This window comes from Lacerta agilis, chromosome 12 (genome assembly GCF_009819535.1).
Source record: "Lacerta agilis isolate rLacAgi1 chromosome 12, rLacAgi1.pri, whole genome shotgun sequence".
Lineage (NCBI taxonomy): Eukaryota > Metazoa > Chordata > Lepidosauria > Squamata > Lacertidae > Lacerta > Lacerta agilis.
Genome location: NC_046323.1, coordinates 48,878,735 through 48,901,809, shown reverse-complemented (window position 1 = coordinate 48,901,809; position 23,075 = coordinate 48,878,735). Strand labels below are relative to the sequence as shown.

General features: G+C 41.5%; 1 protein-coding gene across 3 annotated transcripts in view; it reads left to right on the top strand.

Moving 5' to 3' along the window:
• The window catches only part of CTDSPL (CTD small phosphatase like), a 61,823-nt gene that overhangs the window by 22,540 nt on the left and 16,208 nt on the right, over positions 1–23,075 (top strand). The window contains exons 1-4 of one of the 3 annotated variants that reach the window (XM_033164891.1): positions 13,939–14,228; positions 16,194–16,348; positions 20,207–20,239; positions 22,803–22,904. In XM_033164891.1, coding sequence (XP_033020782.1) covers positions 20,216–20,239; positions 22,803–22,904 — 126 coding nt within the window. In that variant the 5' untranslated portion in view covers positions 13,939–14,228; positions 16,194–16,348; positions 20,207–20,215. Of the gene's footprint in view, positions 1–13,938; positions 14,229–16,193; positions 16,349–20,206; positions 20,240–22,802; positions 22,905–23,075 lie in introns of those variants that run through there. The other 2 variants (XM_033164889.1, XM_033164890.1) reach the window with 2 other exon arrangements.

Sequence of the window (23,075 nt, the reverse complement as noted above, 5' to 3'; positions counted from 1 at the left end):
TTCTTAACCAGTGTACATGAGTTACCCATGTGGTAAATTGTTTTTTTCTCTTCTCACCTTACCTGTCAACACCACTGTGAATCTTTTGAATCTGGGCCCTGGTATGTTTGTGCCTGCTGTCTGGTTGATTTAAATTTTATTCCTTTTTTGTCTACTTTCTTCTGCATGTGCTCAGGTGTTGATAAGCCGACAGTTTCTCACTCCTTGTTTTGCTTTGGTGTAAAACTGGGTTCCACCATCTGACTCTAATCCTGGCAACCCCTTGTGGGATTTTGGTGGTTCTGTTTTGCTTTCACTCCCCTTGCTAAACCAATGGGATTGGAGTGGATTTTCTTCTTCTTGTGCTGTCATTTCTCTATTCTAGCCTTCACCAACTTGTTGCCCTAATCCCATCAGTCCCAGCCACTATGGCTGCATTGACTGGGGTTGATGAGAGGTGTAGTCCAAAACAACCAGAGGGCAACAGGTTAGTACTATTTATCCTTCAAATTCTCTTTTTTCCTGTTACCCTCTAGGTTCCATATCTAATTATTTACCTTTCTTGCTTTCTGTGCTTTCTTCTCTAGTTCTTATACTAGGTGATGTTCGGTAATGCTGACATAAAATATTTTCTTGCTCCTCTTGATTCCTTTGAACTTTCTACTATGTATACTGATGCTGATAGTCATGCTTTAGATAGAGGAGCAACTTTTGCTTTTTCATCTCTTAGTTCCTGTTGATTTTTCCTTGCTATTATCTAATCATCATCTTTTTACTAGATGCTGGTTTGCCTAATTGTTCTTAATCCTTTCAACGATTTGACATGCATGTGATCCCACTTCTGTTCCCTCTCATTTAACCTTTACTTTCTCCTGTGTTTGCCTCACTTTCTCTAATGAAAATGTGAAGTCACTTCCATTTTGCTTTCCCCATTAAAATTGATTTTTCACATTTTTATTTATTTTTGTTGACCTTTGTCCATCCCAACTTTGCTTGCATTGTGATTGAAATTTTCACTCATGTGCTTGATCCACTAAACATCTTTTTGGCATATGCTTAACACTTGACTTTTTCTTGATGATTATTACACTCCCCCCCCCCCCGGCCATTTATTTTTTTACACTATCATTCTCCTCTTCCCCCAACTTGTTCTCAGGGTTTGTTTGTTTTTTGTTCAGGTTTTTTTGGGGGGGGGGTGTATGTGTCATTTTTTATTCCCAAAAAGTTGGTTTGTTTGTTTCTATTTTTACTTTCCAGTCCTCTTTGTTCTCCTTGTCATCATCTTTTTGTTCTCAGTGAAATCTTCTTTATCTTCCCCCCATTTTCTTTCCTTCCCTCTTTCTTAGAAATTTGTCACTGTTCTCTTGTCATGAAGAGCTACTACTTGTCCCCTTGATCCCATTTCCTTCTTTGTCTTAAACAGATTTCTTTGCTTCCTTTGTATTCTCAGTCTTTATTAAGCTACTGTGTGTTTGCCATCCCACTTAACATCTGCTTTAGTTTCTCCTATATAAAATAGCAACAAAACCTTCTTGTGACCATTCATTGTTGGCTAACTACCATTCTGTTTCTCTCCTTTACTTGATTTCAAAATTGCTTGAATGTTTTGTGGATCTGTTGGTGTTCCATTTTTTTTACAACACACACTTTGATCCCTAAAAGGCTCTTTCCGGCCCTATCATTCAACATAAACTAACTCATTTCCTTTTTCTGTTCAAACATCAGCTTCAGTTCTCTGTTCTTATTTTATCTTCCACTTCTGATAATATATTCTTCTTCTTTTGCTGATCCTTCATCTTGTCTCTGCTATTTCTTCGTAATTGTTTTCTCTCCCACTTCAGTCTTTTTCAAATAATGTCTTATCTACTTGATTCTTTTTACCATGTTCCTTCTCTTTATCTGTTCCTGATACCACTTCCCTGATTTTCAAGCTTTCATCCTCCTCTCCCCGCTTTAGATTTTGTCAAAGCTGTTATTTACTATTGTTAAATATGGCTAAAGCTCATTCTCCTTTGTTTTTTTGTCTTGTTTTCATGTTGCTATAATAAACATTTAGCCACTCATCCTTACTTAAATTTCAATTCCTGTCTTTTCACTTACATCAGGATTATATGTTTCTGTTACCAATTTCTCTGCATATACTACCTTGTTCACATTTATTTTCACATGAATGACTTTTAAATGTATCCACTCTCTTGCATCTTCTTCTCTGATCTCTTTGATAATCAATAGATTATCTCCCACTGTTCAAAAGATCTCAAGAAGCATCATTTTAACAATATATTGTTCTAAATTTGGAATTTCCCTTCTCCTTCTGAAGCATAATTATTCTGCATTTCATTGTTTTGCCGACTTTTTAAACCTGTTTGGAGAGGGCCTCCTTTCCTGTGTCTTCTGTATAGTCCCTAGTTGTTTAGATCCATAATAAACATTACATTATAGCTATGTTTTTATCATTGTGGCTTTGAATAATTACTATTGCTTTGGAGAGATTTGACCCTCTTGATTATTTCCCCTTTCAGCTTCCTTTGGACCAGTCACCCCAATTTTGAGAGGTTTCCTCACTGCAATTCAAATCCACGTTGGACTTCTTTGAAGTTGTTCAATTACATATATGTTGAATTAGACAGCATTGTCTCTAGACACATCTCACATTAGGTCCTGGGTACCATTTAGAATTAAGTCCATGGTCTTTTCCCTCCCACCCAAACCCAGTTGGTTCCCTGACCAAAGGTGGGAGGTAGAATAATGGGGTGGTATGTACAGTAAATGCATTATATTCATAAGAATAAATCTGGGGAGGGGTATATAAAACTTTCCCCCCCAAAAGTCACAAATCCCCAACCCCCTTTCCCATGGAGCAGAAAATTATGGAAATACATTTCACCATAGTTGCAGGTGTGTGTCTGGTAGGTGCCAAACAATGGGGTTTTCAACCAAGAATGTTATGAAAGGGTAATAAGTTCCCAAAAGGTTGTCGAATCTCATTTGTTGACCAAAGCCCTCGGTTTTTCTGATAATGCTATCTTCCATACTTTTTGTCGCCACATAGAAATTTGTAAGGCCTTGTCCACACTTTTGCTTGCCGCGTGCCTAGAAAGCACAGGTCCAAGTGGTTTGCCCTACACTTTCTAGTGGTTTTGCCTTCCCCCTACCTCTTCCCTCCAGAAAACCACCTCTTTAGCGCTAAATTGGACGGAACAGCAATCCATGGAAAATCCAATCACTGTTTGTTCCAATTCAGTGCTAAACTGCGGGTTTTCCCAAGTGAAAGTGGTGGGACAAACAGAGGTGTGGATAAGCCCTGAGTGTTTCATTTGTTTCCAGTTTGGGGCTGTAAGCTGCCTCATTGCCACTAGAAGAAAAGTATTAAGTCCCTTGTATTGAAGATCCATTTGTTCTTTCGTGAGCCTTGGCACACGAACATTTTGTCTTGTGATGAGGTTATCTCCTCAAAGACCTTTTGCTAGAAAGGTTCTGATTTGGTACATGCCCACCACTTCTGGTACCAATGTCATTACATCTCCTCTAGCAAAGGAAGAAGGATGACTTGCTAATACAATTGCACTTTAGCAGGGTTAAGTGCCACCTATGCAATACAGGTAATTTAAAAATATTTTCTTAATACATGTTGATGTGTATTAGCGCTTAGGTTATGCCAATCCTCCTCTTCAGTCTCAGCCCCTAGGTCCAACTCCCAAAGATGTTTCATAGAATTAAGTTGGCCTACTTGTAAATCACTGATTATCTTATAAACTATTGATAACATTTTTTGATAGTGTACATTGGTGTTCAAAATTAGATTTTCAGTTGGTATTAGAGACCTGGAGGCATGCGAGACAACAGATGGGTTGGATATAAAATAAAATATTAATATCCAGGCATATGTGGGGTAATCCCCTTCTTTTTAGTTGGAGTCAAGGAGTGACCCAATCATCTGTTTCAGTTGCAGGGTGGAGGGAGTTACCAGCTAGAAGCATGACTTGCAGCAGGTTGTAGAGGGGTAAAGTAGATAGAGAGATAAGGTCCTTCATGTGTCAATTGCCATTGAAAAATCTTGTTACACATTAAACGTCATTTAGTTTTGGCTGGCATTTATCTGCTCTGCTGATACATATGCTGTTGTTTTGGGAATTTTAGTTAGTCTTGTCCAGATTAGAAGGTAAATTCTGTGTTTATTTACAGCCTGCCAATCCATGTAGATAACTTCTCTACACATATAAACTGTAAAACATTGAGCATCCTTCCTTCATTTTAGATCAAGGATTTGATTGTGCTGCCTGGATTTTTTCCCAGTACATTGGTTTGGAACAGGAGTGTAACAGGAAATACTGCAGAGTCTGTGCATGCATTGCATTCCTTTCCCGCCCTGAGAGAGGGGCCAACAAACAAAGCTTTCTTCTAGTAGAAAGAGACAAGCTGCACAAAGTTCAACAGCAGATGCAGCCACAGAATCCAAACATCCTTTTCTGCTGAGGGAAAGAATTCAGTCTGCTAAGTTTAACACACATACATGCACACGAAACAAAACAGCATTGCCATTTTGAGATCTAAAGTTGGCAAATATATACCAGCTTCATTTAGTTGCTGTTCCTTGTGGAAGTTTGCTTGCTGTGATGAGGCATCGGAATGACGCATAGAGTAGTAAATAGTAATTTATCTGGAATATAGAACGATCCAGGCAGCAGGCCTCTGGATTAAATGAGTATTGCTGTGCTTGACTTTTCAAAATTCAGAACCTTTTTTTTAGCGGTGCACATTTAGTGCATTTCATTTGGTCCTGTATGGAAGACAGAAGTCTGGACAGATTGCTTAATTGCTATAGGAGATGCAATTTCACCCAGTGAAAGCAACTTAATTGGCCCATAAGCCCTTATGACCTAAACTGGAGATTTCATATCGTGTATCTTCTGAAGATGTTGCAGTTCATGCCTCTGTGAAGTCTCACATTTTGGAATTACATACACACAGGCTCAAACCTGAAAGAACTCAGCCATAGTTGGACGCTGCCTTGTGCCGTCAGTACATTGGTCCATCAGACTCAGTATTGTCATTGCTGATGGGCAGTGAATTTACAGGTTTCAAGCAGGTCATCTCCAGCCCTTCCTGGAAATGCTGCGGATTCAACCTGGGATCTGCATGCAAAGATTGTGCATTATTACGAAGCACTGACCCTTTTCCTTTTGGGGACCAAAAGAGTCGTGTCTGCTTTCTTACAGAGTCTGCTTAATATTTGGTTTTCATTTAACTGTTCATGCCTGCGTAACGACAAGCATGTTTCAAGCTTCAGAACAGTACCTCCCATTGTGGCCTCCTTGGCAGCCAGGAGGGAACTGGACAAGGCAAAGCTTAATGCAGCCTCCAGCTCACTTATGGTACTTTGCATTGGCCATCCAGAAGGATAGTGGAATGAGCTTCTCTCTAAGCTCCAGGGCACTCCCAAATGTGTGTCTGCACCACAGACCTTGAGGCACTATTAACTGGAGGTAAGCAACTCCATTATTGCCTCTACAGAGCTTAACTTAATGTTGTTGGTTTTTTTGCAATTAGCATAATTTTAAGATCGCTGAAATTACTAATTCCCCTCCTTCCCAAACTAAAATACATTCTGGATCAAGTAAAGACCCTTGAATTAAAACCTTGTCCGGGACTATAGAGGAACAATATTTGGCATGTACTTTCTTTCTTTTCCTTTTTAACTTAGCAATCCTTGTACTGAACAGGAAACACATGTTGAATTTACTAGTTCTTTCTATTGGGTCTAGTCTGATTTGCTTAGCTATGGGAATAAATTACATCATTTGTTAAGTATTTGACAGAAAAGAGGAAGTGTGCGTGTGTGGAGTGGGAACTGAAGTGGATGGCAGATAGCATCATATTAGGCTTTTCAGTCACCATTAACTCCCTGCAACAATGAATGGGCGTTTTCGGGGCAAGAAAAGCACTTCCCGAACGGGGCTGAGAAAAATACCAAGAGTGCATACATGCTTATAAAGCTGAAATAAGTTCAGGTTGCTGCTCTGCTCTAGTTCTGGTTTTTTGGTGATGGTTCAGATGGTCCAAATGTTTGCCCAGCACTGAACTAACTTGAAAGTAGTGATACTGGAGTGATTAGGGGAAGAGGGGAAGAGCAGTTTAAAACACATTAAAACATCAAATAAAACCATCCAGAATAAAACATAACAAAGGAGGTCAACAGTATCTTAAACGTTTCAAAAGAAAGCATTACTGAAGGAAGTAAGATATACAATTCACATTTAACTTGTTTCTACAACCCAATAAAAAACTATTTAAAAAATAACAATGGAATGCACATTTAAAACAGCATAATAAGCAAGAGGACAGCATATTATAGTAAGCATAGAACTTACTTGTTACTGTTGCTGCCATGGTGGTTCATGACAGGTGGCAGCAGTGGAAGCTCAGGCTCAATGACCTGAGTCTGCACTAAGAGACAGTCAAGATGGTCTCTGGGTTCTTCAGCAGCCTCAACCTTTGTAGCTGGAGTCAATCAGGGCCTTGCCCTCCCAAGGTCAGATTGGAAACAGGCTTGCAAAGCAAGGAGCTACCTTCCCTGCATTCTAAAAACACTGTGAAATATTTTTGCAGCTAATGAATTTTGTATCTCCCTTGTAGTTAAAATTTAAAGAAAAGAGGAAAGATTAATTGAATACATTGGTAGGATGATTAGTGCATTGATCAGAGATGAAATGTGCATTTAAAGTACTGGGGGTGGTAGAAGTAGCCCACCAAGCCCTTCCTACTGCCTTACTAGAGATGTGTAAATAGTATGTGGACGTGCGTCTAGACCAGGGGTCAGCAACATTTTTCAGCCGTGGGCCGGTCCACTGTCCCTCAGACCATGTGGTGGGCCGGACTATATTTTGAAGGGGAAAAAATGAACGAATTCCTATGCCCAACAAATAACCCAGAGGTACATTTTAAATAAAAGCACACATTCTACTCATTTAAAAACACCAGGCAGGCCCCACAAATAACCCAGAGATGCATTTTAAATAAAAGGACACATTCTACTCATGTAAAAACACGCTGATTCCCGGACTGTCCACAGGCCGGATTGAGAAGGCGATTGGGCCACATCTGGCCCCCGGTCCTTAGGTTGCCTACCCCTAGTCTAGACTACGTAGCAATTATTTTAGACCAGATATATGTTGGAAAGTTTTTATTTCTGATTGGTTATTAGAAGGCACTTGGAGGATTCCCTTCAGTGACTTGCGCTCTTCATATTTTTAATCAACGTGGTGTAAGATTGATAGTGTGTTCCAGTGCATATTGGAATCGTTGGTTAAAATGATATTAAGAAAATGCCAAAAATAAAAATAAATTTTGCAGAAGAAATGTTGTCTTGCATGCGTAACATAGGGAGCTAGTCCTCAAGTAGATCCCAGCTTCACTGCTCAGTGCCATCCTGGAATCTGATTCTGGTGTAAATTATATTTTCTTGCTATTGGGATTCATGTGCATGTGTTACCTTGGAACTGAAAACCATATGGATTTCATGTGCATTTTCTAGGAAGGATTTGGAAGCAAACAGAAACCAGGTAATCTTTCATAGCAGAGCAGGGAAACAGAATTTAGGGTGGATGTGTGTCCTGCTTTACAGAGGTCTGTCTCTATTTGATGAGTTGTCAGGTCATATTCCATGTTCCATGATATTCCATATAGTATTTAAAAGAAAAGAGCTCTAAGAAGGGAGAGAAAGTTCCTTGAAGTTGAACAAACAGCAGACTGAGCAGGCTCATAGGTTACTTGGTCACAGTTCTCTCCATATTGGGGAATTGTATTTATTTTTAAGTTACACTTACTGTTTCTAAACCTACATCCATATACTTGTTTTCTTACCTTTGAGAGCCAGTGTGGCATAGTGGTTAGAATGTCAGACTAGGATCTGGGAGACCAGACTTCAAATCCCCACTTGCCCATGATGAGCGCCGGGTGACCTTGGGCCAGTCACTGCCTCTCAGGCTAACATACCTCAAAAGTATCTGAAGAAGTGTGCATGTACATGAAAGCTTATACCCAGAACAAACTTAGTTGGTCTCTAAGGTGGTACTGGACAATTTTTTTTAATTTTTTTATTTATTTCAACTGTGTCAGACCAACACGGCTACCTACCTGAATCTATACCTCAAAGGGTTGTTGTGAGGATTAAATGAGGAGCAGGAGTAACATGTATGCTTCCTTCGGGGCTGGATCCACAGACAACACCCCATTTGCAGGTGTTTGGCATATTTTCAGCACCGTAAGGCAGCAGGGGCAGAATGGGGCAGGCTTATGCGTGTGTGTGTGTGTCCCCCAACACATGCAGTGCCTTAGAGTGCAACCCCCGCATAAATGGGGAGTTGCCTGCAAATGCAATTAATAAGTAAATGATACTCTTTTTAAATTAGCATATAGAAAGTTCATGCAAATTTCTGTCCTCTTTTGCCCGCTCTCTAGCAATGCACACGTGTCCACCCTAACAGAATTGTCCCCTCTTTGCTCTTTTCCTAATGTAAATCTGAGGCCAGGGCTCTAGAAATAACTGACCGAGCTTCTCAGCAAACTGCATCATTAGCACCTCATTACCCTGGATATTACTAAGCAGCTATTCCAATATGTGCTGCCTGGGAAGTGCGTGCGTGCTATGAGGTCACTTCACAGCAATGAACTCCCGAGTTATTTGCTGAGCAGCGTTTTTGGAGTTACCTAATTTACGAGCAGCATCCCCATGAACAGCTGCTCTTGCAGCATAATGGAAGTGTAAATGGGGAAGTTGAAAAAGGTGTTAGGAAAGGCAGCACAGGCTAACAGCACACCCATTCTGTATCTATTTTTGCAAGGCGCCTGTGCGTGAATTTGTTTTATGTGTGTAGATCAGTGTACGCTGACCAACGCACAGTCTTCGCAGTAAGGCTCTATTCCGATGGCATGAGTATCACAACAGATTCTTATCTGCTGCAGCCTTCATCCACCTTCACAGCTGTTGTAACATACCGCTTGTTATCTTCTGCATGTTCTGCTGTTGAGGACTTCTTGGATCATTCTTTGTCCGTATCTATTAGCACAGTGTTGAAAATTCCCTTTGTTAAAAGGAAGGAATGTTTTAGTTAGAAGAATAGAATTCTTTCTTAGGAAATAGCAGTCGCAAGCAATAAAAATATGAAGCTCAATGTCATGTAGAACTTCACTATAGAATTTAGAATCAAAATAATCTATGTGAAGCCAAAATTCACCTGTAAAACAAAGCCACGACCAGAGATCCACAAATGTGCCACCAGTGGCAATCAATCATGTTTCTGAGACTCCGCAAGTTACTGTCTGCCCCGGTGCAAAATGGGCAAGACCGATCCTCCAGATAAAGGGCTGGGGAAGCGAAAGGCATAATTGCTTCAAAAGGTCAACAAACCACAGTGCATCCCAGCTGAAGATTGTAGCAATCCTTCCGTGATGCCTTTAAAAAAAAACTCCTTCGGAAGATTTGGTGAACTAGCTTTCCTGGAATTGCCACTTTTTCTAGGACTTGTTGTTTGCTTGAGCCCCAACAGAGGACCGCGAGTTCCCCTGTGCTAATATATTGGCTGAGTGAACTGTGAGCCTGGAAACCCCTGTCCCAGGAAACCTGTCAACTCACAAGATGTCCCTTTAAGCAAGCTGCTGCTCTCTTGGATTCATCCTACTACCTACAATACCAGAATAGTGTTGGCCAAGCTTATTAGGCAACCATAAGATAATGTAATGAAAGGCTATATTGTTTCATTATTTCATTCTCTTATTGGAATGCTTGAATTGCACAAAATAAGTAATTATTTACTGGTGCTGTTTTCCTTGCTATCTGTGTACCTTACTGTACAGAGCTACTGCATATCCGCCTGCCACTTAACACTGTATACATTGGGTTTTATATTCATCTGTTTTGCTTTATGATGCTGTCTGCATATTCTGTCATTTTAACTCTGCTTAAGTCTTAAAGAATAGAATCCTAAGGGTAATATGACAAGCCAATTTATCATCAGGACTTATAACCACCTTACTTGTGGCACCTACTTGGCTGCGTGCCTCTCCTTTTGTGCAGTTACCACTGTGAAACACTCATTTTGTACTCTCGCACATGCACTTTAATACAGGGTAGTTCTTCACTGCTTGGTTAGGCAGCTGTTCTTTTGACTGATCCATATTTAAAGTCCTGTAAAAACATCTCATGCTTTTGGAAATAATAGCAATTTGGACGTGGGAAGGTGAAGAAGCTGTAGCTGGCTTTAAAAGCTGCATTGATGTTTTGACTTGAAAGTGTCTCCAGAAAAAATGTCTTGAGTGAGCATCTTGTGGAGTGGCTGCAAATGTGACTGAGAAAGCAAATGGGGTTTTATTCTTTCCTTAGTGATCGTTCTGCTACATCATTTGGAGGCATCTGCAAAGAGTTCTAATACCGTGAATTCCTAAAATACTTTACTTTTTTGGAATGTCTGTCATATGGAAGAAGTAGTTTTTTTCTCCCTTCTTGTTGCTGAGTTGGCTTCTCTAAATGCGAACTCCTGAGCATTTGGCATTTTTAATATAAATTTGAGTAAGATTTATAGCACTTGTGCAAACAAGTGTTGCAGGTGAGCTCCCCTCCTGCTTCTCCACCACCCCCAATGGGAGAAACATGGCTGGGAACTCTAAATGCTACTGTCATGCACCAGGAATGCTAAATGTGTTACCTTGGGGATTGGAAATTGGAGTCTGACACTGAGTGCTACCCTTTGAGGCTCATCCTGTATGCCTGAGCGAAGAAGGAAAAGGGTGGCCTGCAGGCATTTAATAATATAACGTTGATACATAAATTGAAGCTGATGTCTCTCATGCATTGAGATACAGAATAGGTAGGTCTTTTCTTGATCAACTCAGAACTCTGTAGGAGGACAAAACCAAAACAGCATTATGTACGGACCAAACATGTTGTGACTGGTCCAGAATTGCAAATCCTGGTTAAATCATTTGCCTCTTCAACTGCATTGAAACAATGGCTAATAAGTGGTCTACAGATAGCACTCTTATGGCCACTATGTGAGACTTGTTTTCTTCGCTTTTCATCACCTTTCACACAGAACCTACCGGTATTTCATATCCTTATTGGCTCTATGATGGACCTTAAGACAGTGGCCTAAATGCAGCAAGTTCTCATTGTCCACCACACTAAAGTACCGTAACAGCTTTGAATTGAAATTATATGAACTATATGTTATTTCAAGGTTTGGAGATTACTAGTTGATGTATCACTTTTTTTTTTGCTTTGTGGTGATGGATACTGTCATACCTCATGTTAACGTTTGCTTCAGGTTGCGTCACACGGCGACCCGGAAGTAACAGAAAGCGTTACTTCTGGGTTTCGCCGCATGTGCAGTAGTGCTAAATCGCACTTCGCGCATGCGCACAAGCGTCAAATTGCGCAAATATGGTGCTTCAGGTTGCGGGCTTTTTATGTTGCGAAACCAGAGGTACCCCTGTATTTGTTTTCTTTTTCTATTTGGTGTGTTGAAGTGAATGATAACAATAAAAAATGAAACTATATGAACCTTGGATATCAATTCAGAATATTCACTATGCATTTAATCAGTAGCATACACCTTGAATATTCAGATTTAAAATTCTGACATTCAGGTAATTTTTTTTACTGCAGGATTTTTGGGGGCAGGGCTGTATAAGAAGTATAAAATAGTTTTCCAGGAATGCTTCCCATGTACACTTAAATATAATTGGCTAGCCCCTTTTTCTTAAGACAATAACCACAAGATATAAAATTAAAAGTTGTAAAGAGCTGATAAGTTCATTTAAAAGGGTTTACATTCTCAAGTGTTATATCTCACACTTGCATCACAGTAACAGACATATAAGTCCTTGCATAATTTTGCAAAACTATAAAAATGTCAAAGGTTATTCCAGAACATATTTCTACAAGGAAATGTGAGTCAGTGGTAGGCTCAAGTCGTGTTGCTTTTGAGGCAGTAGGCTATGAAGTAAAACCATTTCATGTTAATTTAAATGATTTCTTGAAACTCAATCTTGTATAAGGTACAATATGGCCTATATGCTGCCGCACTATGAAAATTCACCTTTAGATAGACTTCTGCATTAGTTGTGCAGCACAAACAACTTCCTTGTATAAGAAATGGAAAATTAGTAACACAGATCCACTGAGGCCTTAATAATGTACACACCTGCATCTTTTAAAAAATCTTTGATCATAGGTAGGACCCATCTAGGGCAGCCTTAAGTACAGGCAATGACAGATTTACACGTGTCCAATTGACGTGGGTGGTGCTGTGGTCTAAACCACAGAGCCTAGGGCTTGCCGATCAGTTGCCCGTGATTGGACCTAACGGTCAGGGGTACCTTTAAAGGTAAAGGTAAAGGGACCCCTGACCATTAGGTCCAGTCGCAGATGACTCTGGGGTTGCGGCGCTCATCTCACGTTACTGGCTGAGGGAGCCGGCGTACAGCTTCCGGGTCATGTAGCCAGCATGACTAAGCCACTTCTGGCGAACCAGAGCAGCGCACGGAAACACCATTTACCTTCCCGCCAGAGCGGTACCTATTTATCTATTTGCACTTCGTGCTTTCAAATTGCTAGGTGGGCAGGAGCAGGGACCGAGCAACGGGAGCTCACCCCATTGTGGGGATTCGAACCGCCAACCTTCTGATCGGCAAGCCCTAGGCTCTGTGGTTTAACCCACAACGCCACCCGCGTCCCTCCAGGGGTACCTTTACCTTTACCTAATTGACGCATAACTGCACATTGCAGTGACCTGGAAATGATCAGAAAAGGCTTATTCATACTCTGCCGACACACACGGGGGTCAGGAGCAAAACCCCACATGAATCAGTAACCCTTCCTAAAAGAGGGTTGAATAGGCTAGGCCTGGATATAAAATAGCTCTACCCCCACCCCCACCCCCACCTACCCACTTGGTATGATGGTTTGAGGCTTCTTACATTCATACTTGAGGTACTTAATCTGGTAGGGCTTATTTTTCTAGGCCTTTTGCTTAAGAGACTTGCTTTATGGTTCCTTAATTCATTCATAAGTCCCCCCCCCCTTTTATTTTTGTTTTAGAGCCAATATAACTGCAGCTGGGTAATCGTTCTTTCTTATTTTAATTGGAGTTGGCCACACACAGTCAGTCTGCATTTCTTGAGAGAGAGAACTGCAGGAAATAGGTAGTTGTGCATTGGAAGAAAATTTGTGAAGATTTTAGCCATGTTATTCAGCAGTGGTTGACAGTAAGGAAGCAGGTGGGCTGGAAGGGATAAAGTCCATTAGGCCTTGGTTGATCTGCCAGCCACCCAGGTTGCCTGCCACTGCGTCTTGGGAAGGCAATTCATGAAGGTACAGGCCCTTCTGTTGCTTACACTCTACAAGAATTTTGCATGCTCTGGAGTGCAAAATTTACATACTAAGTAAAGACCTAACATGGGGCTTAGTCTTTGGTAAAATATCATTGGCCACCCCTTTTTGTTCCAAAATGTGTTTATTTCTGCCAGAAACTTTCAAAAGCCTGCATGATTTGCTCACATCTGAGTCGGACAGAAGTAGACAAAGACCCTTCTGGTTTTGCAAGCATAACTCAAAAGCCTGAGTTTCCAAGCTTTCACCTTATAATGAAAACTACTCTTTTGTTTCCATAAGATCTAGAGGGGTTCATTTCAGGCCAGGCCTGGTCCTTTAGGGCAAAACTGTGAGCTGAGCTTGCTTTGAGAACCTTTACTCATAAGTGTTTGTTAGGGGTTTCTCTATATAAAAGACATCAAGTGGTGCAGGAAGTGATGGAAGGAAATGGTGAATAAGCTATATTTAATCTGCCACAAAATAGCATTATTAGTACTTTGCACATACTGGCTAGTCCGATGTGTGTATCAGTTACTCACCTTAGTCAGCAATAATGATGCTAAAACTTCTGCAACCAGAAAGTTGCAACTAAAGCTGTTGAAGGTACAAAGAGGTTTAAGATGCTTGAGCTGAGAAACATTGGAGAGGGGAAATATTTTGTATTGTACAGGGCAATGCTATTCAGTATTTTCATAAAATCAGACTTGTGCTTTGCCTCTAGCTTGGGCAACAAGAAATTGTCTGCAGGCAGGTGCATGAATTCCATGTCCTTGACCAAGGTGATGGGCAGAAGAGGGACATCCTAGCATAGAAACCAGACAGGCTTCAGGGGGGATTCTCCAGCCTTCCTCTGACAGCTTCCAGCAGGCCAGTCACTCCTGTGAGTTTATGTTGGGTGGCCATCCGTCATGGATGCTTTAGTTGAGATTCCTGCATTGCAGGGGGTTGGACTAGATGACTCTCTGGGTCCCTTCCAAATCTACAATTCTGTGATTTTATGTAAAAGGCTGCATGAATACCTCTCAAGGTTCTCCAGGAACGCAAATTGGTAGTCATGCCTGGTACCTTTGGCTGATCCACACACACCCTGAGTTTGTAGTGAAGTGCAGGTAGAGAGAGTTTGGGGTTATTTTGCAGAAAATGTGCAAGTGTAAAACTGTTGCTGTGAATGCCTCGATCTAGGTCATTCAGTATGTTTCCTGTAGGGCATTGCCATGTTTTAGTTAAATGGAGGTAGGTGCTGGCAAAGTGGGACCACATGGTAGCCTGGATAAAGGTCTTGATTGCTTGCCATGATAGCAGCACACCTCCCTGTAACATGTTGTCCACTTGATACCCAGTCATAGGCTCTGGCATGGGAACTCAGCTGAGGTACAGCGGTTTATAAAAGGTGGATCCAAATAGGTGGCTAAAATGTTTGAAGATTGCGTTTGGGGCTTGTCCGACGCACTGCAGGCTCTACAAGAGGCTACATGAGCCAACAGAGGGACTCGTGAAGCATCTTGTACCTTAACAGAGTGTGGGGAGAGAGAACAGCATTGCAAGGCGGGAAATATGTCTTTACCCTAAGGAAAACTGCAGAATCAGGACAAATCAGGCTTTTTTTTTACCAAGTGCCAAACGGGGAACCTGAGCTGAATTTCGTGGTCTCTGCCCACCGCTACTACATAGTGTTTGTGCTCTCCTGATTACCGGGGGGGGGGGTTTCCATGCACAGCTGACCCCTTTGTCCAAGCACTATCACAGAAGGCTTTTGAGAAAAACCTTTCATTTCAGAACCAGTTTGCTATGGGGCATGAGGTCCTGCTGTTTGTAGGAACACATTTAACACCCCCCCCCTGCTTTTAACACCCCACTGTTTCGGGCTCACATAACTGGTTCCCCACTTATTTAAATCCTAGCTGTCACAACTTAATTACATACACAGATCACATCCAAGGCCAGAGCTGTGTCCTGAAATGAACTCTTGAACAGGTGCTTTTGACAGTCTTTGAAATGCATGTGTCAGCAATTTGTTTGGTTGTTTTGTTTGGTGGTGTGTTTTTTTTTCTTCCTAATGGGCCGCAGAGGCACAGATGCCTTTCACATCTGCTGTGCCTACTCAAAGGTCCTGCCCAAATGGGTCGTAGATAGAACATTCTCTTCCCTCCTGTATTGTTTGTCATAGTGCCATGGCAATTCCCTGTGTTTCTTTGTTGCATAAGAAACCAAAGAACTGCTTCATGCATTATTCTCTTGCTTGTTAAATATAAAGTGTGAATGTGATGGGTGTCAGTGTTTTCTTCCGCATAACGTGTAGCTTTGCTGTAAAAATCCATGCAGTGAGACACACAGCTTAGCAAAATTCTGTCCAGTATATTTCTCTGGTATAACCTGGCACTGCTGTCTTGACACCAGACAGCCTTGAAGAAAAGAGGCAACAATGCTTCCTGGCATAACTCAAAACCAACTCAAAAGAAGATTATTAGAAATAAAACTAAATAAAAAAATCCTTCCAGTAGCACCTTAGAGACCAACTAAGTTTGTTCTTGGTATGAGCTTTCGTGTGCATGCACACTTCTTCAGATATGGTATCTGAAGGTATGGTATCTGAAGAAGTGTGTATGCACACGGAAGCTCATACCAAGAACAAACTTAGTTGATCTCTAAGGTGCTACTGGAAGGATTTTATTATTATTTATTTTGTTTTGACTATGGCAGACCAACACAGCTACCTTACCTGTAACTGGAACTATTAGAAATAAGGCTTTCACCAGCATTATGATGTTGCTTTAACTGACCCAATTCTTCAAGAGCCTAGGGAAGCTGTTACACACCTCACTTCAAATGTTGCTTTTCTTTACAGTGTCCCAATGTAATCTCAGTTTGAAGAAGCAGAGGAGTCGAAGCATCTTTAGCACTTTGTTCTGCTGCTTTCGTGACTACAATGTTGAGCCACCATCTACCAACAGCACCAGTGTCCTTCCTCCATTGGTGGAAGAAAATGGCGGACTTCAGAAGGTTGGCATCTTCTTGCTAACTTTTGCTTTTTGTATTAATGCGAACAAACCTTCCGTTAAAAGTTGTGTGTGGCTGGATATCCTGCAATATCATTTGGAAACCACTGAGCTGCAATCATGACTACAAGTGGGGGAAATGTTGCAAAGTATGGCAGTTGATGAAACCATTTCTCCCCCCCCCCCATTTGATGAAACCATTTCTCTCCCCCCCCCCATTTGAAACATAATAAGTCATTTGCAGGCTACCACAGCTGTTGAAGAAAATAATATCACTATTTATTGCATGGCAAACCTAGCTTCTAGATGTTATGTCTGTGGTCTGGTTCAGGTTCACACTGCCCAATCAGCAAACAGGTTTCATGATCTGGAAGCACCCTGCTTCCTCCTTTCCTTCCTTAGTTTGCTGCAGTAGGTTTTTGTGATGTCACACAGACTTAACCAAGGATTTCTTCCCAACCACGGCTTGCTAGCTAGCATTTCCCTTAATGAATTGTGATGAGAAGATGGAGCAGTGTTGTTCCATTGCTGCACACAGCGTGGTGCTCTCTCTGACTTTCCTTCAAATCACAACATGCAAACGCGCTTCAGAAGCCCAGCTCGAGGAGGCCTCCATATATTTGTTTCCACTTGGCCGTTGTGCAGCTCAGCTGGATGACAGAGCACTGCAGTTGCTTTCTAGTTAGTGCAGCACTCTGCTATCTGAGTCTATTGCTCTCAGTGGTGGAGCCGTGCCATCTTTAAATCATCCCAGGCAACCTAGCAACTACCAAATTACCAAACAGGGCTAAGCCTGCTGTGGATGTGCTAACTTAATATTCTCTCCCCCCTCCACCCTTTCCATTTTCCTTCTAAACTATTCCCAGTTGATACTTAGCTCCACATACTAATTTGGATCTGGAGTTTAAAGAGGGGCCTAGGAACTCCATGGCAGCCGTTTGTGGAAAAGGAAATGATAAGCGCATGCAGGTGCATGCTCTTGGCTGCAAGGGCAGAATGTGGTTGTGAATTGTTGTGCATCACAGCTCCTGTCTTTTAACTGATCTCTTTTCTGCTATGCTGGGCAGAAAAACTTGGCCATGTTGACTATTTGGGAGGCGGGAGGGGGCACAGCTGACCCAACAGTCTTTTTCTAGTAATTATGAGAAGCAGCAAAATGTGACTTTGCCTTTTCCCATATTCTTCATGGAATTGTGGTAAAAATTCAAGAAGATTGAACTGATGACACTTAGCAAGCTGTCAGGCTGACAAACGTTTTAAATAGAACTCACTTGAGGATATCTTTTTCACACTAGAATAGAATGAAAATTTCCTGGCATTCGGTGTGACAGCAAACTAGCTTGAGCAGTTGTTGTATGAATCCACCCTCTAATCGGGGGCTGGGGGGGTGTCATCAAAATTTTGGAGCATATTGCAAGATAATGAAACTGTTAGTTCCACACACACTGCAGGCAAGCACGTGCCACATCTTGTTCTATTATTTTGGAACTGATTGCTTCCTTGAAGCCTAATGTCAGTAGGTTAAGGTGTGGGTACCATGGAAGGCCTCTTTGGTGATTCTTGCTCTAATGCAGGAGTCATACCCAACTGTAAACCACCAAGCCAAATGCAGCCCACTAGCCATGTATTGTAGCTTGTCTTGGGATTGACTAGAGGTCTCCATAAACAGAAGACTTATTGGGCGGCTTGTAGACCCCAAGTTGTGCTTGCCTGCTGCAAATAGTAGCAGCCTCCTGGCTACGCTGATAATTTAAAACAGGCAGTTTAATGGCCATGTCCAGATAACTCAAAACAAATCTCGTGGATTTCCTAATTTTGAATTAATACTAATACAACCCTGATTCAGTGATTGTGTAACAATTGGCTGAATAGATAACCATGGGTAAAACAGGAGATTGAACAGTAGTTTAAATAGAATAAAGTCAAATTTATGTTGAGGGTAATAATTAAAAGAATAGTTAAATTCTGAGTTGGAAGCTTAATGACAAAATCATCAAATTAGATAGTGTTTAAGCCGCAGGCTCCTACATACTCTACCTCTTAAATGAAAAGGCCTATTTAGACTACTCAAGAATTTAACAATTATTTCATTGGGAATTAATATCCAGCTGCAATCCTAAGTGCCATTGAACTCAGTGGGACTTACTTCTGAGAGTAAACACATATAGGACTGCCTTCTTAGGCTCTGTAGAAGAATATCTGTGTTGGTTCCTGCCAGCGAGAGAACTGATGGTTATTTCAGAAACACCGTTGTCAGCAGCAACTTCCATAGATTGCCTATTCCAGTGAAGTATAATCTTTCCATATATGAATTTACAGAAATCGGTGCAGGAGCTTGTCTCATAGACACAAAGCATTGCACTGGAGTAACTTCCAGTTAATCAGATTGTCTCTCTTCCTCTGGATCAACAAATCCATACCCTCAAACTGGGGGAAATGTAGAACAGTGCTATGACAGCTGTGCTTGTCTCTCTTCTTCTGTCTGTAAACCCTTTAAGGTAGGAGGGCAGGAAGGTCCAGTTTGTCACCCTGCTTGCTTGGGTGGACCTGTTATATTAAATGGAGAGTGGCAGGACCACACAACAGATGCAGACTGTTGATTCGGGGTGACAGTCTTCAGCCGTCAAACTAGGGCATTGCTAATCTCTGGGAAGGTAATGCAGGATTTGCAGCAAAACATTGAAAACATATTTTCCTTGTGTCTTCCTTGCTTCAAGGCAGCGGCAACAAAGATATGAAACAAATTTACGAGGAAGGAAATTGGAAGCGGGTGAAATGGGATTCTGACATAACCACAGTGGCTTCAGTTGCTCTGAAAATAATTAATATAACTCATTGGCACTGACACAACTGGAAGCTGTAAGAAAAGCGGAAGGGGGTTAAAGTTATTTTTTTTAAATGGACATTATGACAAAGTGAAGTTCACCAAGGCTTAGCCCCAAGGCTTAGAAAAGCATTTCATGTTATTTATTTTATCTTATTTGTTAGACATGGGCTGCCCTTCATCATAAGATGCCGGGGCAGTTAGAGTGCATACAGAGTGCCTTTTCTTAAACCTTGAATAGTCAGCCAGCCACTGCGCATCAGGAGTCGGAAGAAGCAGTTTCCAAGTTCACAAGTCATTTCACATCGGCTGGCCTGAGCCTCAGCACCTCTCATATCAAAAATTATATTAAGGGTGGGGGGGGAACGGACTTGTCCAGGTTTTCCAATTCAAACGATACTTTGGCACAATTTATATAATCCCAAACCACCAAGCACTGCTTCTAGACAAGCAGAAGGGCTCTTGTTCAACTCACGAGAACAAATGGATGTCAGAAAGCATGAGCGCCCATTGGCTTTTCCAGTGAATACTTTGTGTTTATAATGCAACACTAAAATAATTCTGAGTGGTAGGATTTTTAAAAGTTTGAAAGTGCTCCCGCGCACACGTGACAAGCGAGCCTGTCCTCTGTGTTTGAAAATATGGGTAATTATTCTGAACACTAATTTTGGTTTCTATTTTACTTTCTTGTCATCTTGGGGATTTAAATACAGCAGGACTGACTGAGCCCCTATGCATTTTCACTATTTACGAGTATATTTTTTTTGCAAATTTCTTTCAAACAATACTGTTGAGAATATAGGAATTAACAACTAGGGACCCACTTTTCTTACAAATGCTTCTGTTCTACTAACTGATAATTTTTGTTGCCATAGTGCTAGATCCTTTTTATTCATCTGGTTTCTTAAGCAACTTTTTGAGTTTCTGTTGGAATGGTTTGAGTACTAAATCTGATACTTCCACTTATTTTTTGTGTTCTTCTCTTCTGAAATACCTTACTCTGACAGTGACCTTTTTTTTTTCTCCTTTCCCCTTCAGGGTGACCAGATGCAGGTCATTCCCATACCAAGTGTATGTATTTTTATTCTTTTTCTTTTCTGTTTTTGAATTTTCTTAATTTGGGGTTGGTTTAATCATCTCTCTCTTGTGTTGAGTCTAGATTGATGTGGGGTTTTTGTGTGTGTTGCATGCTGTAGGACCATTCTTTTATACTAACTGATAAGATCTTAGAGGATGAAGTACCAGTAGCTGGTGAATACAAATCATATTAACGGGAACGAAACGGAACATATAATGGTCTTCAATCTGTCTTGAGCCCTTCACGAAACCTTTGTCATTACACACTTTTAAAAAAATGGTTATTGCACAACAAACAGCATCAATTAGCCCACAAAGTAACAAAATATAATAGATGTCCAATTTCTATCACTGTGTACAGGCCTCCCTCATGGCCAAGTGTAAAGGAAATTTCAGCATCTCTTTTTATTTTGATCAGACATGGGTGTTTTTTTCTAGAGTGATAAGTGCCCCTGACTACCTTAGCCTTATTGGATCAGAAGAGAATTGTTCCACGTTCTTGGTGTTCCTTTAATCCATTTCCCAATGGGCTTTAGGGTTACACCATAGATTTAAGCACCCTTCTATCCAGTGAATTTTTGTCACCTGTATCAAGTACTTTCACCTCTTTTTTTCTGCCCATGGCAGCCCAATTCTGCTGGCACCCACAGCACTTTTATCACAATGCTGGCACCTTTTTAAACCCAAAAGTACTGCTTTTTAGCAGTCATGACTTGTCCCAAAGAATCCTAGGAACGGTAGTTCATTGAGAGTGCTGGGAATTGTAGCTCTGTGAGGGGTCTCCTGACATCCCTCTGCACCCTTAACAAACTACATTTCCCATGATTCTTCGGGTGAAGCCATGGCTATTAAAGTGGTATACGCATGCTTTAAATGCATGGTGTGAATGTGGCCTTGGTGGCTATAGAAAATTGCTTACCCCACAGTAGCACGCCGCCAAAGCTGCCTATAAGCGACCAGCTAAGTGTCAGATCCCTACCACATCCCAACTACCTCACATTTCTGATCAGTTTACAGGTGCGTAGTAGAAATCCCACTACCGGCAGCCCTGTTGTGGCAGCACAATAAAAGGATATCCATTTTCAGCTATCTGACTACACACAGAGACTTAAAATAAACACCCGTCAAAAGATAAGCCACCCCATGCAGTCAGTTCCACAATAGCCTTATTCAGCGGCCTGACTTTTATTGTGTTACATTGCAGTGACCGCCAGAACAAAAGGCTGTTCATGTCCAATGTACATTTGCAAACACTTGGTGGCCACCAGGCAATGAAGGCCTTGCAGTGTAGATAAATATTATGTACATAATGGTTTAAATCTGATTCTGTTATGAATCAGCCATTTGTGTAACTGTTTCTAGTCTGTTATCAATCGGAGGCCTTAATCTGCTGCCCGTGCAGGTACTTTCCATGTGTATAGGGGGAGTTAGTTGTGGTTGGCAGGGACTCAGTACCTTGGCTCATTTGGGGGGGGCAGGGGGGAGTGTTTGTCATCTTCAGCACATGGTTCCAGGTGGTTGAGGAAATGCTATCTGATTTGGCCATAAGAGATTTCTGCAGGATTTCTTCATCAGCACAAAAATCATCTCTTCATGGGAGGGGAAGAGTGGGCAAAGCTCCCGTCGAAAGATAAGGCAGCTTGCTGCAGCAGTAACAACAAAACAAGAGAGAGGGAGGAGGGATCAGGCTGCAGATCCCCTCTTTAAAGCATCATTTGCCTCTGGGTGTCATACACACAGATCCCGAGAAGTTGGGGGAGGACTGTTCATGCAGGTTTTGCCAATCCGGGTCCCATGTTTCAACTGTGTGTTTATATGTGAGAGAGAAAGAGACAGAGGGGCCAAACAATGGGATACCAGAGGAGAGGCAAATAATGGATCGTCGGTGAGACTACAATACTTGGCAGTGCTTTTCCTGTCCCATTTTGAATTGAGGGGCCATCACACTCTGACCACAGAGTAGTAGAATCACTAGAGCTATAGGGAGACTTACTGTGGAGCTCAGCATGGGGTTTCTTAAGAAAAAAGATTAAAAGTGGAATTACACTAGGTTTAATAAAGAATCGTTTCTCTCGTTGCGTTCTTGTTGGTCCGTTATGAACTTCAGCTACTGGTTGTTGTGGAAGAGATTATGATGGGTGGCGTTCTACGAGGATGATTCCTGAAGATCTCATCCTCCTTCAGAATTGAGATTCTCTTCATTCTCATTGTTTAGGAACAGGATTTTTTTGTAGCAACACTGAAACCCACACACTAACTACACAAGTCAATGTTTTCCATCTGCTGCACTTCCCAAACACCTAAATACATAACAAGAGCCCTGTTGAATTAGGCCAAAGGCTCAACTAGTCCAGCACTCTGTTCTCACATTTGCCAACCAGATGCCTATAGGAAGCCCAGAAGCAGAACCTGAGCACAACACCGCTCTCCTCACTTGCGATTCCCACCGACTGCCCCCAACATGTCCGTGTTACTAATCAGTGCTAATTACTACTGTAACAACTTCACTGAGGATATGTTTCTAACGATGCTTGGTCTTCCTGTGTCTTCCATTCAGCCACCAGCTAAATACCTCCTGCCAGAAATGACAATATCTGATTATGGAAAGAAATGTGTGGTTATTGATCTAGATGAAACACTGGTGCACAGTTCATTTAAGGTATGTATGCTATTTAGTATCCTTTGTGATAGGCTGGTATAGGCCATAACTCCTACAATGGAACCTACTCCTACCTTCCCCCCCCCCCCCACAATAGTTGAAATATTAAGCATTAGGATCCAATGCTGGATGCTTCTGTTTTGGAAAAGGGGGCACATGTCTTGTGTCCAG